Source organism: Lynx canadensis, chromosome A1, assembly GCF_007474595.2.
Source record: "Lynx canadensis isolate LIC74 chromosome A1, mLynCan4.pri.v2, whole genome shotgun sequence".
In the NCBI taxonomy this organism is placed as follows: domain Eukaryota; kingdom Metazoa; phylum Chordata; class Mammalia; order Carnivora; family Felidae; genus Lynx; species Lynx canadensis.
In genome coordinates, this window is record NC_044303.2 from 229,034,608 (window position 1) to 229,054,189 (window position 19,582).

General features: G+C 40.5%; 1 protein-coding gene across 1 annotated transcript in view; it reads left to right on the forward strand.

The window, feature by feature from the left end:
- The window catches only part of DNAH5 (dynein axonemal heavy chain 5), a 232,406-nt gene that overhangs the window by 136,086 nt on the left and 76,738 nt on the right, over nt 1-19,582 (forward strand). Inside the window, 5 exon segments of the mRNA XM_032594188.1 lie at nt 1,941-2,139; nt 4,538-4,710; nt 9,794-9,924; nt 14,050-14,203; nt 15,548-15,815. Coding sequence (XP_032450079.1) covers nt 1,941-2,139; nt 4,538-4,710; nt 9,794-9,924; nt 14,050-14,203; nt 15,548-15,815 — 925 coding nt within the window.

Below are 19,582 nucleotides of genomic sequence, written 5' to 3' on the forward strand. Positions count from 1 at the left end.
TTAAACTTGACATCTTAGCTTTAAAAAAGTAATTATCTTTATAAACACTCAAAATTGAAGAGACCATTTTGTTGTTAATCATCCACGATCTTTCTTTTCCGTGTAACTAGATGAACTAAAACAATTATGTATATTGGCATAATTAAGAAGAGGCAGAAAAGTAGAAAGTCCATTTGGCTGAGAAATGAGCATTTGTACACACACTTGAATATAACAGTTCCTAGCATTAAAAGAATTCTCTTCAAACTAGAAACATTATGGAAAAATTCCAAAGCATGGCCTGTGTGCTCAGGCTAAGGTAGTATTGGCTTCCCTTTTAGCTTTTTATGGAATGGAGAAGGTAATTAAGCAAATTGGCTTTAGGGATTTGTCCACATCAATACACAGGAACAGTTGAGATATCAAACAAACCATCACTAGGCATATTGAGTAGTGACTATAAAAAAAAAAAAACCCAGCTTTGCCCCAGATGCTAACAAAGTAGGTAACTACAAGGCTGACTCCAAAGAAAGACGTTTTGGGGAAAGCTCACTTTCCTTTTTACAGAGAACGGAAAATAATTTTAGCAGCAGGGAGCATTTTATCTTGTTTTTTTCCCCCTCAAACTCATTGATACATTAGTGGCCATGCAGAATGCCGTTCCCCAATATTATTTTTTGAGTAGCCAGATTTTGATGCTTACTTGAAATCATCATAAATACTTCCAGCAATTGATGTTGTCATGAACTTCTGTCTTAATTAACTGAATCATTGAATATATTTTACTAAATCCCTTTTAAATTTTGGTAACCAAATATAACCAATAGCATTTTATCATTAGTAATATAATAGCTTAAAAACCCCCTAACTTGCAAAATGTTAGCAAGCTCAGAAATTTCCACCAGTCTTTCATATCAGATGAACTTGCTATAGAAACAAGTGTATCGAGCAATTAATATCCTCAACTTCCAATGAACTTTGCACCTTGGATTACATAGACTAGGTGATTGTTTTGTTCAGATAATCCAGACTTTTGCTGCAAATTTCCTTCACATCGTGTTAAGTAAACATACCCTTCTAATACTCAGTTATATATGTGAAAATTGTTTATACCCTACATTTTATTTTCTGCTCTGGCCACATGAATGTAGGTGTCTTATCCAAACAGACTAATTTATCACAGGTTTAAGACTTTTATGTAGCATATTACCTTGTTGGTTAATCAGAGTCATTTTAGTGATTTGTCTAGGTTTGTTTTCATTTTAATGTAAAGACTGAACATGAGTAGACACTACTCTATTTGATATACTTGATTAGACCAACTTGAAATAAAATATATTTTTTTAAGTTTATTTTTTGAGAGAAAGAGAAAGAGAGTGAGAGTGTGTGTGCGGGTTGGAGAGGTGCAGAAAGAGAGGGGGACAGAGGATCCAAAGAGGGCTGTACTCTGACAGCAGAGAGCCTGATGTGGGGCTCAAACTCACCAGCGACAAGATCGAGATCATGACCTGAGTCGAAGTTGGATGTTTAACCGACTGTGCCAACCAGGCACCCTGAAATGAAGTATGTTTTAACCTTAAGTTTTAATTTTTTAAAAAATATTTTTAATGTTTATTTATTTCTGAGAGAGAGAGGGAGAGCGAGAGAGAGAGAGAGAGAGAGAGTGCGAGCCTGAGCGGGGGAGGGGCAGAGAGAGAGGGAGACACAGAATCCAAAACAGGCTCCAGGCTCTGAGCTATCAAGTCCCACGTGGGGCTCGGCTCGAACTCATGGACCTCAAGATCATGACTTGAACCGAAGTTGGAGGCTTAACCAACTGAGCCACCCAGGCGCCCCTAACCTTCAGTTTTTAAAATGTGGCATCTTAGATCAGGAAGGATGGTGCTCTATAATTTTGTCAATTTGATTCCCAACTATGGCAAATAGGAAAGAATAACACATTTTAATTCTGTTTTCAACAGGATCTGTTAAGGCTGTGGAAGCATGAGTGTAAACGTGTTGTAGCCGATCGTTTCACGGTTTCCGGTGATGTGACCTGGTTTGATAAGGCTTTAGTACGTTTGGTGGAGGAGGAGTTTGGTGAAGAGAAAAAACCCTTGGTGGACTGTGGATCTGATGCTTATTTTGTGGATTTCCTGAGGGATGCACCTGAAGTGACAGGTAAAGAAGTGAAGCAGAATTTGAAATTCCCCAAAGGGATACTTGAAGACAGAAGGTTCAGGTTAGGGATGTTGAGTTTCTGGCTAGGAAAGTTTACTGAAACAAGCCTGGGACATAGTAGTTGCTCAATAAATACAGAATGTGTGGATACTGATGGAGCTCAAAGATGAACTATTTTTTATACCTCTCAATCCTGCATATAAAGTAGATTTAGGAGGCAAGATAGGGTAGAAGAAAGTGCCCAGGATTTGTAGCTGTCACACAGTGGTAGGTTTGTGGAAGGGATCTACCACACGTTAGCTGGATGACTCTCTGGACTTGAACCTCATTCTCCTCCCTTAGGAAAATGGAAATAGTAATATATGCGTCATGGGGCACTGCAGGAAATAAATGAAATATTATCTGCAGAGTGGCTTGGCAGTCTGCCGAATGGAAGGTAGCAAAAACCTTGGTTTACGAACATAATTCGTTCCGGAAACGCGCTTGTAATCCAAAGCACTCGTATGTCAAAGAGAATTTCAAGAACCATTGGCTCGGTTGAGATCATGTGATATTCGGCGACGCATACTGCTCGTATTGCAAGACATCGCTTGTTTATCAAGATAAAATTCATTAGAAATGTTTGCTCATCTCGCGGAACACTCACAGAACAGGGTACTCGCAGTCCGTGGTTTTCCTGTAATTGTTATTTGGGTCATCCCGAGTGTTGAAATTAGAAAAGCCTCAAATACCTGAGAAAGCCTTTGAATCTAATGGGAAAGAGGTGGGTGATGTGGCCATAAGCTTTCGTGGTTATGGTTCTATGCAAAATTGAGAGATATATTGCTTCTCTTCTTATGCAAAGAGGTAGTGCTCCAATTACTTTTTTCCTTCAGAAATAACTGAGTGTAAGTAGACTATTTCTCTTTCATTTAATTACCTTTTTTTTTTAAAAAATACTGGAAGTGAATTTTAAGTTAATTTCCATATTTAAACACATGCTGTTTGTATCTTCTAAATGGTTGAAAGTGACCAGGCAGCCCCTTCCCAGATTTGATAAGGATGTGTGTGATCTATCAGAAGTTCCCGAGTGACAATTGCAAAAGGCAGTTTACTGCTAGTTATGCAGTTGGAAGGATCCTTCCACAGAAAGAAGCTGACACGGTTTACTTGAAATCAGGTCACCTACGTACAAAAATCCTGTAGGTGTAAGAGCATTTAAAATTAGAATTTATGTATCTCATTTGCTCTAATTCAGAAGGGTAAATAATAAAAATTTATGTCTTTTATTTCCTCTCATTCAGAAGGCTAAATAATTAGGTTATGGTTTCCAAGCAGCAAAGCACAACTGGGGCACTTTTGCTGGGCATGTGTGTGGGAGGCAAACACATGACCTTTGTTGATTCAAAGCGCTTTGTTTCTCAAAGCTCGAGTTGAACATTTATAAAAAAAAAAAAGGTGAAGTGACTATTGAAATTTAATTAGTGAGGGCTTTGCAAAGAAGCCAATCTTCATGGCTATGTTAAATCAATTTTCTCGCTTTGTTATAAAAAGGTTAATATACTATTATATTAGGACAAGGTCAATTGACAATAATTATGTACTATTAGATTTGGAAGATCCACTCACTCTTCTAGTACCCAGTGAATTTCTAAGTTGTTACTGGCATATTCAACTCAGATGTCACTCTTTTTCCTGTTACTAATGTGAACCAATAGTAAACTTCCAGAGACCTCATTTAGCTTTCCTTTGGCATTATGCCTTATAGTCAAAGATGGAAAAGTGTTAAGCTGGTATATTATGTGTTTCTAATTTTTAAAAAAGCATATTGATTTCAATAATCTTTTCCCAGTGACCCAATTCAATATGTTTATTTAGGAAATCATTATTCTGTTTTCTCTCAACCCTCTACCTCTGTTCCCTAAAATTCACTCTATCTTTGCCGCTAACCTGAAACTCCTGAATCATAAGAATTTCCTGAGCAAATGCAATGACCTTTTTCTTTTCCTCTTATTAAAAAATTCTTTTAAGTCTTCATCTCTCTTGCTGATTTTTTACACTAAATCCCTGTTTTTCTGACCTTCATTTTGTCCATGAAGCGAATATTCCCGGAAGGTTCATTGAAATGCCAATATTCAATTATGGATTCAAATTAAATTCAATATATATTACATTATTTGAAATTGGCCTTTTCTAGGCAGAAAGGAACTAAGATTGCATATGACCACAAAAATTCCAATGTTTTTACTATTGTTTGCTTTTTTTCTTTTCTAAAAATATATATACTATGGCATTTGGGTGAAAATCAGTATCGTTCAGTGTTAAATTGTAGAGTTATGAGTGTATTAATTTAGGTTGAAGGAAGTAGTAAAGTCTGGCAATTTGAGGAAACAACTGAATTGTTCCCCCAACTCCCTAGGTGAAACATCTGACGAGGCTGATGCCGAAATGCCCAAAATTTATGAGCCAATTGAATCTTTTGGTCACCTAAAGAAGCGTTTGACTATGTTCCTGCAGCTGTATAACGAGAGCATCCGTGGCACCGGCATGGACTTGGTGTTCTTCGACGATGCCATGGTTCACTTAGTCAAGGTCAGTGGCCACGCCCAGTAACACCTCCCCAAAGTGACGGACGCGGGGCTTCAAACCAGAATTTTTTCCCCTCTTTTGTTTTCATCTCCTAAGAGAATATTCAGTGTAAAAAATCAACTCAATGTTGGAGTCCAGTTTAATTTCGAAACCGCAACACCTATAGGCGGAAAATCAGCCTGAAAATCAGAGCATGTAGACTTCCAACGTGTGATATAATCTTATTCAGTGTTGCTACACAGCTTCCAGCTCAATGTTTTCACTACGTAGAATGAATGTGGTTGACATCTGAGTTCAAAGCACAGGCAGAAAGTCTGCTTATTTTTTGTATTATGCAAAGGAGAGCTGTAAAAAGTAGTGCGTAAGCTTTGAAGAAATTATGCTTAGTGACATAAGCTAGTCACAGAAGGGCAAACACTGGATGATTCCAGTTGTCTGAGGTACCTAGGATAGTCGAATTCATAGAGACGAGAAAGTAGAATGGTGATTGCCAGGGGTGTAGGGATAGGGACAGTGGGGAGTGTTTAGTGGTACAGAGTTTCACTTTTGCAGGATGGAGAGTTTTTGTGGTGGTTGAACCACAATGCCATTGACCGATATGCCTAATGGTCAAGATGGGAAGTTTTAGGTCACATGTATTTTACCACAGTTAGAAATGATAATAAGAAAATACTGCATGAACAATTGACTTTGAGCTGGGTGAAAATTTTGCTAGAATGAAATTTACCAGGAAAGTACATTTTCCTTTCTGCTTCGTCATAGGGGTCATTCAGTATCTCTTCCTAAGATAGTTGATTTTCAAAGACTGGAAACAAAATATATTATTTACTTGATAACTTATGTGATCTAATTTTTTTGTGGTGGTAGATAATCCCATTTTATTTATTTATTTATTTATTTATTTATTTATTTATTTATTTATTTAGAGTGCGGGCAAGTGTGTGAGTGGGGGAAGGGCAGAGGGAGAGGGCTTGAGAATCTTAAGCAGGCTTCATGCTCAGCAAGGAGCCCCATGGAGGGCTTGATCTCACGACCCTGAGATCGTGACCTGAGCCCAAATCAAGAGCTGGATGTTTAACCGACTGAGCCACCCAGGTGCCCCAAGATAAAGCCATTTTAAATCTGTTGCTGATATTCTTACTTTGTTGATGTCAACTTCTTTCTCAGAAGAAGAAAGAAAAAGTTAGAAAAAGGACAGCTTGAGGCTGAATTCCATTGCTTAGGTTTAATCATGAGGAGCAACCTTATAATTGCAAATTGTCTCCTCTCATAATTACTGAATCTAGAGTTCATCTAGACGACCCTCCCTCTGAAAGCAGAAGAGGGTGGGGAAGGCTCCAGGACATCAGGAAGAGGGAGGAAGACAGGCTGGTCTGGGTTGGGTACCCCCCCCCCCACTGCTGCCCCCGCCGCCCCCTGCATGAAGGCATTTAGCTTGGACACTTAGAATTCTCAGAATCTGAGACATCTGTGCTGAATTATGAGCACAGATATCCTTCCAAATATAAATAATGATAGTCTGTCATATTTAATGATTAAAAGGAAGAAGAAGAAAAAAGAAAATGATGCCAAAAGCAACTTCATAACTAACGTCTCTTGGGGACAAAATCTGACTGGCCTAGGATTTCATAATGGCTCAGATTGAAATGAAGCTATTGTTGGGGCGCCTGGGTGGCTCAGTCGGTTGAGCGTCTGGCTTCGGCTCAGTCATGATCTCGCAGTCTGTGAGTTCGAGCCCCGTGTCGGGCTCTGTGCTGACAGCTCAGAGCCTGGAGCCTGCTTCGGATTCTGTGTCCCCCTCTCTCTCTGCCCCTCCCCCACTCATGCGCTGTCACTCTCTGTCTTAGAAATAAATAAACATTAAAAAATATTTAAAAAAAAAGAAATGAGGCTATTGTTAGTCTCGTGCTTGAATAAGTTCTCTAGAACTGTCTCATTTCTGTGTTTCAAACACAGAGTATGAGCAATGAGTATGAGCGATGAGCATTTCTTCACTTCAGAATTGTGGGCACATGACGTTTGAGGCACAGGTGACTCAGCACAGGGTCTTTGAATGTTTGCCTCAGTTTCTCTCTCAGGCTCTTGTGTCTGCTCTTGAATTGGCTGAAGAATTCCTGACTGGAGTTTTTGAGCTAAGATGCTCCATTCCTCACAGTCTCCTAGGCTGACCCTCTCTTCTACCTGCTTGTTTCCTGTGGACAATACACCCAAAGTGTCACATGGATGTGAGCCTTGAAATATGTGACCTAGTTATAAGATGTGATAGAAGCTACAACATAGAATTAAGATGAAAATTATAGCAAAACAGGATGTGATATGAGACCAGGCATATTTCTTAGTTCCTTTCTTCAGTAAACTAATGATTTCTTCTGGGCTCCTGGGTAGCTCAGTTGGTTAAGCATCCGACTCTTGATTTTGGCTCAGGTCATGATCTCAGGGTTGGGAGATTGAGCCCTGCATCAGGCTCCGTGCTTAAGATTCTCTCTCTCCCCTCCCCCATTCTCTCTCTCTCTCAAAATAAAATAAAATAAAATAAAATAAAATAAAATAATGATTTTCTTTCAAAACAGAGAATATCTCTGTGACAGCTCTTTTGCCTCTTTGGTTAAGATTTGAACCATGACGTGTGTGGTTTTTTGTGGTCTCGCCCCTGCCTAGCACTCTAGCCTGTGGCTTATGCTCAGCTTAGCGTGTAATCAAGCAAAATCAGCTACCCATGATGAAACGCACCCTTCTTCCAGACAACTTCACCCACGTGCATTCCCAACAAGTGCCGCGTCATGTGGAATTTATCTGTGTTGTGTGTTTGTCTTCCCTGCTGGGCAGCAAGCTTGTGAGTGTGGGGCACCCAATTTATTCACTTCAGTATTCACAGGACGGAGAATAGGCACGCTTGAGATGCTTGATAAATGGGATTGGAATTTAACCAAGTCCCCACTGAGGCCCTAGTCAACCCTTTGCTGCCTCATCTCCTGATGTTTCTGGACCTAGTACTGAAGTTCCCACCTCCTAGGGGTACCCCAGGCCTTTTGTCGACTCTGAGACTTTGTGCACCCCAGCCCCTCTTCTTAAAACGTAGCCCAACTCCTGCCTGGCCTGCCCACTTCTTTGTAGGAGACTCGTAGTTATCTTTCAAGATCCAGATCACGCTCCAGCTCCACACCTGAGAGTTGCCTTTGCCCAGCAGCACTGTTTCGTTTGCCGCCATTTTTCCTGTTTCCACATGCAGCGTGGTACATCCCCACGTTTCTGTTAGCAGGTCTCTCTCCTCTGCTAGCACATGAGCACCTGCGGGGCAGGCTGGGCATTGTTAGTTTTTAAAATATTTGCTAAAGGAATTGAAAAATGAATAGTTTTATCTCACAGTCTATAGAGTAGGAGAAAGATAGTACCATTTGAAGGTCCTATTTGACTGCGTTTTCTCCTTTATTTCTTTTTGTATTCTAGGGTATGAGTTTTTGAATCTCTTTTAAACCCTTCTACTTATTTATTCATGTATGTTCATTTGTCGTATGCGGTTTGAGTGTTTAACGTGTGCTAGAAACTGGGAATGGAATGTTGTAATGTAAGATCTAGGCTGGTTTCAGGAAAAGATATTGGGTGGAGGTTCCCAGTACCTAATTATCAACAATTATTTCAACCCTTAATATATTCACCAACACCAACGGAAGGAAATGGTTAGGACAAAAGGCATATATTTGAAAAATATTAACCAAGGAAAGACACAGAAGATTCCAGTGTGGAATATGAATAGACTGCAGCAAAATCATTCTTGCCAGTACTGTTCCTTACCTGCCTCCAGCAACTCCCCTGCCTACAACTGAGTAGGAGCCTGGAAGGACCAGTGTGCCACCCACCCATGCCACAGGCTCTCAGGTCCACAACAGAGACATGAACATGATCTTCCTTTCCAGGGGCTCACACTACATTGGGAGAAATAATCCAACAGCCACGAGTAGTCCCAGAATTTTATTATATCTGAATAAAAAGAAAAAAAGAGTAGTCCCAACAGGAATAAAGTGTAGCCCCTGCCGCAGGAGGTAATCCTGAGAAAGGATGTTTACCAATATGTTCGTCAACATATTGCTAATTCCAGGTTACCCCAGCCACATAGAGGTGATCCGTCTCAGCTCCATTGTCACTATCATTAGTCTACAGAAAAGTGGGTATCACACCAATACCCCAGGCTCAGACTGCAGTTAGGTCGGAAAGAGAAGTAGTTATCATGTAAAGAGAAAAAAGCATCCAGGAGAATCCTACACTGAATCCCCTCTGTGGGGGTGTTGGAAGCCTGATGGTGTAAGCAATTCATCAGTAACAATAAAGCTAAAGAAACATGGGCTTCTGAACACCTGGGTGGCTCAGTTGGTTAAGTGTCTGACTTTGGCACAGGTCACCATGTCTCACGGTTCGTGAGTTCCAGCCCCGTGTGAGGCTCCATGCTGACAGCTCAGAGCCTGGAGCCTGCTTTGGATTCTGTGTTGCCCCCCCCCCCCCGCCTCTCTCTCTCTCTCTCCTCCTTCTCTCCCCTCCTTCCTCCTCTTTCTCCTCCTCCTCTTCTTCTTCTTCCTCCTCCTCCTCCTCCTCCTCGTCATCTTCCTCTTCAAAATTCCATCACCAATGCCACATTTTGGAAATTTTCTTCCCTTCGATTTAAGTGTTCTGCCATTGTTCAAATGTGGAAGATATTCTAATCAACTCTTCTGTATTCCAAGGATATACATTGTCTTGAAATTTCAGTCTCTTTCCTGTCCCACTGCGTTAGGTTGGGAGACTGAAAGGAAACATCCAAGTCTCCTCTATTTCTTTTCTTTAAAACCCAGAGCAGGCCAAAGAGGGACTTCAGCTGACTTCTCTGTACTCATCTCCTCTTGTTTCCCAAAGGCGCCCCCAACATATGCCCTGTCTGGTACTCTTCAAACACCATTCTATTTCAGAAATGCTGTCCTTCATCCAGCCAGCGTCTTTCTCCATTCCGATCCTGAGACACATATGGCTTCCCAAATGCTTCTTTTGCGTAAAGAGGAAAAAATGGAATATTTACATGTTGAACAATGATCTGTGTCTTTTCTATTCCGCATTCTAGATCTCACGTGTCATTGGCACGCCCCGGGGAAATGCCCTCCTGGTGGGGGTGGGCGGATCAGGAAAGCAGAGCCTGACGAGGTTGGCTTCATTCATTGCTGGCTATACTTCCTTCCAGATCACTCTGACAAGGTAACAAGCTTTCACTTTAATTAACCTGAAATGGATTTTGATAGCAGGTTCTCAGAGGCCACTTGAATTTAGAATGCATTTTTCTTAAACATAAGGAATCATAATCATTTTCCTTCTTAAATGTTGAGTTATCATTGTCCCCTTTCGACCTTTGTTGTAGATATGAAATTTTCACATTAATAATTTGCTTTTGAGATATTTCGGCCTCTCGTTGTAAATAGCTGCCCCCCTGCACTTATGCATGCCATGAGTGTTACCTGTATTCCTTTTGGTGTATTTCGGAAGAAACTTCTCCCTACTAGATGTTAATTCAGGTTTCAAGAATGTTAACAAACTAGAAAAATAACTGAAAAATTTGTATTTATTCATTTATTTGTACATTTAAAAATATTTGTTGAACACCAGCTATGCACCAGGCACTGGCTAGGTGCTAGGGAGCACATGGCAAGTCTGGCTCGTGTCATCACAGAGCTTACAGTAGTCAAGGGGTCAGGCACCTGAGCAGTTCATTCAGTAAGGTGTCGTATGTAGGGGGCGCCTGGGTAGCGCAGTCGGTTAAGCGTCCAACTTCAGCTCAGGTCATGATCTCATAGCTCGTCAGCTCGAGCCCCGTGTCGGGCTCTATGCTGACAGCTCTGAGCCTGGAGCCTGCTTTGGATTCTGTGTCTCCTTCACTCTCTTCCCCTTTCCCATTTGCTTGCACGCTCTCTCTCTCTCTCTCTCTCTCTCTCAAGAATAAATAAACTTTAAAAAAAATTAAAAAAAATGAGGTGTCGTATGTAGGTGCTATCTATGAGAAAGAAATAAATGCAGACCAGCTCCTATTGAAACATGAGGGAGGGACTCCTAACCTAGTGTGGGGGATGGTCAGAAAAGGCTTTCTGGAGGAAAAGATGGAAACCTGAATAAGAATAGGAGTTATCTCAGAGAAGAGGAACGATAAAGAACGTTCCAGGCAAAAAAGATCAGCACATGTGAAGTCACATTGAGGCCCTGGAAGAAGGAAAATATGGGTGGGTGTGCAGCATAAGATACTAAGTGGGGAAAGAATAGAAAAGGAGGCCTTTGAAGATATGATAAGGAATTTAGACTTTATCTAGAGCAACAGAAAACCATTAATGAGTTACCCCTAGGAAGGGCCTATGGGTTTGTATGTACAGAAAATGGATGGAAGGGGCTAAACAGGAAGAGTTATAAGGCGTCCCAGGGATCTAAGCAAGAGATAATGGGACTTGAGTGGTAGCAGTAAGAATGGAGAAAAAAGGACAGACTTGAGATCGTTGGGAAGTTGAACTATTGGACTTGATCCATCCTAGTTCTGGCTTGGAAAGATGATGCATACACTCATGCAAACACTCCTCAAGATAGGGAACCCCAGGACGGTTGTTCTTGGACATACATGTGTGGGGTGGGCGGAACCAGGAAGTGAAGAGTCAGCATGAAGAGAAAAGCAGGGGTGATTCAAAGGGGCTGAATTTCAGGATTAACCAAGATGAGAAACAGGAGGCCAGTTTGCGAAGTTTAGTTGGGCTGAAAATTATAAGAGGTTAACCTGTAGGTGTGGGACTAGGAAGTCTTGCCTTTTGGGCATTGCTCTAGAGTTTTGGTTTGGCCCAGTAGGGCAAAGTGTACCCATCTGTCTTACTGATGGAGACCAATAGATATCTACTAGGGCAAAGATCGAAAATGATTAAACACTGGGTTTAAGGCCCAGATATTCATGTGTTGTTGTTACACTTTCCATTTGGTTCAGATTATAGGCTTCTGCTTGGAGAATAAATCTAAAAGATTGCTGGTTTTTGTTTTGTTTTGTTTTGTTTTGTTTTTTGTTTTTTTGTTTTTGTTTTGTTTTCAAGTACTAGGACAGAGATAAATAATTCTAATTGCCTTGGGTATAATTGTTCTAGTTTGGATAGAAGCAGAATTTGATAAATGATATCCTATACAGGAAAGAGACTGGGCTCTGAGATTTTTTTTTTAATGTTTATTTATCTTGAGAGACACAGAGAGAGAATGTGAGGGGAGGGGCAGAGACAGAAGGAGAGAGAGAATCCTAAGCAGGCTCCACTCTGTCAGCACAGAGCCCTATGCAGGGCTCAGTCTCACAAATCTTGAGATCATGAACTGAGCCAAAGTCAAGAGTCAGATATTTAACCGACTGAGCCACCCAGGTATCCCTGGACTCTGAGATTTTTGTTCCCAACATTTATTTAAAACTGTATAGTTTTCAAAGCACTTTTATATGCCTAGGCTAATTTGGTCTTTAAAAGAGCTTTATGGGTTAGCAGGGCATATAATATTAGCCTATCTTACAGTGGAGACTCCATCACTTGTGGGAAATCCCAGATCTACCTGGGAATTAACCAACAGTATTTTTGGTTTCTGGTCTGGCTGGGCTTTGTGCCGCAATGCCTCAGGAAAAATATCTTGCATCTCCTCTCTCTGTGATAAATTAGTTCCTCTGCACGTCACAGTGGGAACGCTCTGTTACTAATGGAAAGGAGGGCCAAGGCCTGCTAGCCTTCCCATTGCCTTCAAGAGGCCCTCTTACTGCCTACACCTCTGCATAGCTATGTGGCCAAGAATCAGGAAGCAAGAGCCTCACATTCTGGAAACACAGACATTTGTAAGAAGGCTCAGGTCATTATTTGAGGCAGCGGGCCCTTGATCCAGGGGACTGGACTGGAAGTTTTTCCAAGTCAGGAGAAGCTGGGATGAGGTATTTTTTTTTTTTTTCCTCTCTGTCTCCCTCTCTAATGGGGAACTGCATCTTTGAAATTCTTTTCTAATCTCTCAGATCTCACTTCTCTAGACATTTTCTTAAAATATTGATGCCTGGTAGTGGGATTTCTGGTTCTAGGATTTAGGGTTTAGATGATCAAAAAAGCACAGAGTATAGAAGTTAAATATTTAGTAGCTTTAAAAAAAATCAGAAGGCCATTTGCTCTTGTGCTTTGAACTCTGAGTTTATTTAATGACAAAAAATTTCAAATAATAATTCAGTAAGTCTGAATCTCTAGGATTGGAAGATCTTTATTTTTACTTTTGGTGGTAATGGGCTGCCCTGTATTGGGACCTCTCTAATATTTCATGATTGCAGGCTGACTTCCACTAAAGGATTGCTTTTCATCGTGAAAGAAGATTTAGAGTGTGATAGTCCGTGTTTCCAGCTAGTCTCCTACTGTGTACTGATTGCTCAGAAAACTCTTTTATGTGGGCCCCAAAGATGTGTTGGAGGATGAGAGGGCAACATTCTTTTTTTAACATTTTACTATTTAAGTAATTTCTCTACACCCAATGCAGGGCTCAAATTGACAACCCCAACGTCAAGAGTCACCCACTCTTCCGATGGAGCCAGCCAGGCGCCTCGAGAGGGCACCATTTGTAATGAGGCATGTCCCTCACCCGAAAGAATAAGACTTGAAATTGCTTCATTTAGATTAATTTGTGAGCTGTCATTACAATTCCAGTGGCAGATAGGTCCTTAGTAAACATCCCAATTTAACCTTTGTTTTAGCGTTACCAACAAGTATTTTCAAAATGAAACATATATGGCTTCAGATGACACTTCGTTGTGGTAAAAACAGTATTTTGGTTTCAGGTTGACTTTTTACTTTAGGTTTTTATTTTGTGTCCCAGAAAATTATACTGTTTCATGATATGTGGAGTTTAAAAATCTGTTTCATATTTTCAGGTAAATATACTGTGATTTGACTTGATGTTGACTTATTGTGGTGATCTTTTTACAATATATGCAAGTATGGAAATAACTATGTTGTGCACCTGAAACTAACATAATGTTATATGTCAATTATGCCTCAAGAAAAAAAAATAGTTCTTAACTTTAGCGAATAAGGAAGTACTCAAAATTTTCACAAAATGGTTCACCTCTATTACTCCCAAAGGAGTAGGTATTCAGCACTGAAAGAAAGTTTTAAAAATCAATTTCATCCTTGTAAGTAAATACAGTGAACCAGTAACATGCCCATACAATAAAATTCTTATCTGATGGAACAATATCAGCACTTCTTTTTATTAACCAAATGGCATAAAGCATTGTTATAACGATCTTTTCCTTCCCATCAAAATAATTTAGCTAACGACACAATGACAATATTTCTTTAGGTCCTACAACACATCAAATCTAGTGGAAGACCTGAAGATTTTGTATAGAACGGCTGGACAGCAAGGCAGAGGAATCACTTTCATCTTCACGGACAATGAGATTAAGGATGAGTCAGTTTTGGAATACGTGAACAATGTTTTATCATCAGGGGAGGTAGGAGTTCATATATCTTCATGCATTTTGACTCTTCAGATGGCCTCCAACTTGAGAGCTCTCTGTGTCCTTCCATCACAGTTGTTGAATGAGTGCTATTATGGGGGATTAGGAGATCCCTATTAGGAAGAATTGCTTTTTCTGTTGGGTTTGGAGAATAAAAGTGAGCTGATTGGATATTTGGTATGTCCATTTACCCCCTCCAAGGGCTATGACTTCGCAGTTAATAATAGAATCGTTTGTGTATTTTAAAATGTGGGGTATCTTATCTTGAGGACTTGGCTAATTTTTTAAAAAAAGGATGTGTAAAGCTTTTCATTTTGCTGTAGTCCTAATAGTTTATTTTTGCTTTTGTTTCCCTTGCCTGAGAAGACACATCTAGAAAAAATGTTGCTAAGGCTAATGCCACAGACCACTGCCTATGTTTTCTTCTAGGAGTTTTATGGTTTCAGGTCTTATATTTAGGTCTTTAAGCCATTTTCATTTCATTTCATTTCATTTCATTTCATTTCATTTCATTTCAGTTTAGTTATTTTGTTTATGTTTAGAGAGACAGAGAAAGAGACAGAATGTGGGTAGAGAGGGAGAAAGAGAATCCCAAGTAGGCTCCATGCTCTCAGCACAGAGGGCTTGATCTCACTAACTGAGATTATGACCTGAGCTGAAATCAAGAGCTGGACACTCAACTGATTGAGCTACCCAGACTCCCCATTACCATACTGTTTTGATTATTATGGGTTTGCAGTTCATTTTGAAATCTGGAATTGTGATACATTCATCTTTGTTCTTCCTTTTCAAAGTTGCTTTGGCTATTGGGGGTCTTTTGTGGTTCCATACAAATATTAGGATTATTCTAGTTTTGCAGAAAATACTATTGGTATATTGATAGGGATTGCATTGAATCTGTAGATTGCTTTGGGAAATATGGACATTTAATAACATTAATTCTTTCAATCTATTAGTATGGGGGTGTGCTCAATCGGTTGAGCATCTGACTCCTGATTTTGGCTCATGTTATGATCTCATGGGTTCATGGGATTGAGCCCCGTGTCAGGCTCTGTGCTGACAGTGTGGAGCCTGCTTGGGATTCTCTCTCTCCTTCTTGCCTGCCCCCTGCTCACATGCATGTATGCTCTCTCATTCAAAATAAATAAGTAAACATTTAAAAAAATCTATAAGCATGGAATGTCTTTCCATTTGTTTGTGTCATGAGGACTTTTGTTAATTTTTAAAGGTGAGTTTTAGGACACAAATGGAGGAAAGATATCATATGTATTGACCTATATATTTTGATCTGTTTGTATATGCCTGTACTGAATTTGAATGTTTGCACTTCTTTTGAAGGTCTCCAACCTATTTGCTCGTGATGAAATTGATGAAATTAATAGTGATCTCCTATCAGTCATGAAAAAAGAATACCCCAGGCGCCCTCCTACCAATGAGAACCTGTATGACTACTTCATGAGTCGGGTCCGGCAGAACCTTCACATTGTGCTCTGCTTTTCACCTGTGGGGGAGAAATTTCGAAATCGAGCTTTGAAGTTCCCTGCCCTTATTTCAGGATGCACCATTGACTGGTTCAGCCGATGGCCTAAAGATGCCTTAGTTGCTGGTTAGTGTGGTGGACATTTTTGTCAGTTTTTGGTTAACATTGTGTGTGTGTGTGTGTGTGTGTGTGTGTGTGCGCGCGCGCACGCGTGTTTATTTATATTCTGTGCTGTTTGTTCTCTCTGTACTGGATTGAGTCAAAAGTCACTTTGTCCAGCAGTTTAGGATATTTACAAGATGCTGCTCTTTCATATTAGGTAGCTAATTTTTCCCAGAGTGTGGTTATCAGATAGTGATCTTCAGTCTGTACTCCGTTGGATTAATTTCCAGTGATTCTAGTCTTCTCAGGGATGCTTAAAGGCTCTGTCTCTGTTGGATCCCCAGACACGTTCCAGGATGTCCCAGGAAGGCACTGAGGTTTTAACTGCTTTGACAGCATTTGTGTTCTTTTCAAAGTGGATTGGCCAATCTCAGAGTAGTTGAAGCCAAATGTCTCTTGGACGTTTTGTTCTCGTGGCTGCAGTGCTGGAAATCAAAGAAGAAGACATTATCCAGCAGTCCTCTGATGGTTCCTATCCTTGAAAGGAATGTTAGCTAGAGTGTTCTGGGACTTGGATCCTTGCTGCTTCCACTTCTGTGGAAGAGATGTTAGTAGAGGAGATGTTAGAGATCATTGAGTTTATGTTTTTTCAGCTTTGGGGGAGAAATTGTTTGTGGACATTTTAAGTGATCGGGATGTTTAGGCCTCACTCACCCTTGACCTGTTGTATCAGAATCTCAGGGGTGCCCTGTCTCACGGCAGTGGTTTTTCAAACTTTTTGTCTGGTTATGTTTTAATAATAATTCAGAAGAGTCCTATTTCCCAGTAATACGTTGCTGGTAGCCTTGGTAGATAAAAAGTGAGGTGAAGGAGGTGAGGAGGGGGCTGGAGCCTGCCCTCCCAGCCCCAGCCCACGTCTGTGTCACACCCAAATCTGGCGCTCCAGTTCTATGGTGCCCAGTGTGAGAACGACCGATTAGCCCATCTCCTACAGATGGAGACACGGGGGACGCTGAAGCCGAGGGACTTGTCAGAGATTTAAGAAGCATTAGGATCTGTACTGGGGGAGGAACCCAGGTTTTATAGATTTATATATATTTTTAACAAATTCTTATCCACTGGGGACATTTTATTCTCTGCAAACTGCTGTTGACAATAATGTTTTTCCAATCTGTGGCTTTTAAACACAGAATGTTTTTACATATTCAAAGTACACATGTACATTTTCCTCTTTTGTCTTCTAAGGTTTGAGAAAAGGCCAGTGATTTAAAATTTTAAGTCCTCTTAAAATGTAAACACAACTAAGGGTAAAGCTTTAAAATTCCTTGAAGTAGGATATAAATGCAGAGCACACAATGACAGAATTTAAGAGCTATATTAAAGTTAACTATGAAACATGGTAATTAGAATGCAAGTACTTTGTAGGGTGGCATGTAAGGTATTATTACGAACAATAAAATAACAATTTCAGGTGACAAACATTGTAATATACCATAATTAAGATGATTTAATTTACATATGGAGCCCTTCCTGCTAGGTCTGTATTTCAATCATCTCTTTTATTACAAGACAAAGGCCTCACTGATCTTTCCTTTGTTAATTTCTCACAAATCTGCCCCTTTCTTTTAAATCTCATCGTATCAACCCAAGCCAGGATTACATGGAGGTCAGGGAAGTTTTCATTTCCGTGTAGTTGTTTCCTAGCTGCTGTCCTGACTTTCAACGGATGAGGCTCCTTGTTTGTTTATTGTGAATGTATTTATTGAACTCCATGCTGTTTATAGAGCCAGGCATAGTAGGGGGTAAGGTGGGCTTGTGTCTTCAGTCCGGATCCTCTTCCTAGGCAAGCTCATTGTCATCCTTCTGGGTGATGTGCCCCATCAACTTTTCTCTCTAGTCTCGTCGGTCCTCTGGCCTCCTGCTTGATACATTCTGTGCACTTGGCTGCCTGCTTGATACATCCTCATGGGGGCTTTACAGACCGCTACTCCATGTGTCTGCAGCTGAACTGCCTCTCCTCTGGTCCCTTCCCCAGGAAGTCCCACCATCATCCACAAAAACTCTCTGCAATCAGAGAGCTTTGTCTTTGTCTTGAACATCCCAGCTTCCTTCAGCTCTCAAGTCTGCTCCATTGGCAAATCACTTTGACTTTATCTTTTTCTTTTAAGTTTATTTATTTATTTGGGGCGGGAGGGTCAGAGAGAGAGGGAGAGAGAGAATCCCAAGTAGCCTCCACACTGCAGCTTGTAGCCTGACACGGGGCTCAATCTCATGAACCATGAGATTATGACCAAAGCCAAAATCAAGAGTCAGATGCTTAACCAACTGAGCCACCCAGGTACCCCAAGTTGACTTTATCTTTTAAATACTGGGGAACTGTCTCTAGCACTTTCCCTCTCACAGATGTCCCAGGCCAAGCTGTCATTGTCACTCACCTGGAAAACCCAGATCACTTTCTAATGACCTCTCCTCCTCTTCCAGCTGTCTGCCATCTATCCCACAATGCTGACAGAAGAATGAGGAAAACACAAACCCAACCACACAGCTTTCTACTTAGAACCTTGCATGACCTCCCCGTGCTCTTGGGGGAAAGGCCACGTTACGTAGCCTGGCCTCCCAGGCTGGGAAGAGTGGCCCTGCCCACCCCCCATCTTCCCTTGAGGTCACTCTTTCTTCCTATTCTGTTCTTCTCGATCCTTGAACAGGCTGCTTTTTCTTCCCATGTGACACCCTCCTCCTCCATCCTATTGAACCCTCCTCCCTTTGTCTGGATGGTGCTGGCTCAGTCAAACTTCCCTTCCTAAGGGGAACAATCCTGCCTCCCCTTCTCCCCACAAAACTGATCCCATGGTATCACTTCATAGCACTCTGTGCTCTTCCTTCCTGGGGCTAACCACAGTCTGCCATTTGTATAGTTGTGTGTTGATCTGGCCCACTAGACTAAAAACTCCATGAGGTCAAGGACTACCTATCTCTTATTCACAATCTGGGCAGCTACCAGTGCTGAATGAATGAGTCAGTCTGTCAAAGTTCATTTACTTGCAGTCTTCTCTAACCCTACACAAACCTTCTCTCTCTTTTTCTCCCCAGATATCTCTTTTGTTTGTCCTCTGAATATGCTTTAATCATACTTATTCTCCATACATTGTCCCCCTTAGATCAAGAATATTCTCTTCAGTCTCCTCTGTTTATCTAAGTTCCAGAGCTTAGTCAGAACTCATCACATCCTTCACTCTTTTTTTGTTCTCTAAGGAATATTTAGTTTCCTGCCCTCCCATCTTGGACCTCCTATATCTTAGCACGTAGACTTTATATCATGTACCTGGTATTGAAATATTCTTAAACTATTGATAACCTGTAATTTTTTGTGGTATGTCTTCAGTCTAGTCTGGTAAGTGTTTACTGTGCTAGTCACAGTAGTGGATAAAATAATTATAAGATATAAGACATAGCTCCTTTATTTAGTAAATACAAAATCTTGTTGGGAAAACCAACATCTACGCACCTAATATTAACCTTGCTTCTGTTAATTGGAAAGAATACCATGTGTGGGTATTGCAAATACTTAATATACTTAGGAACTTAAGTGTTGTTTATTCTTTTTGGAAAATTAGCCATGAGGTTTCTAGAAACAACCTTATTCAAGTTGTCTTCAGGATTCTGATTCTAAATTAAATTATTATCTCCAGCCACATCAGAAAGGAAATACATGATTTCATTTGTGTTAGTATATATCATTTAGATTATACTATTTCCCATAAAATATTAAATTGTATATATATATATATATA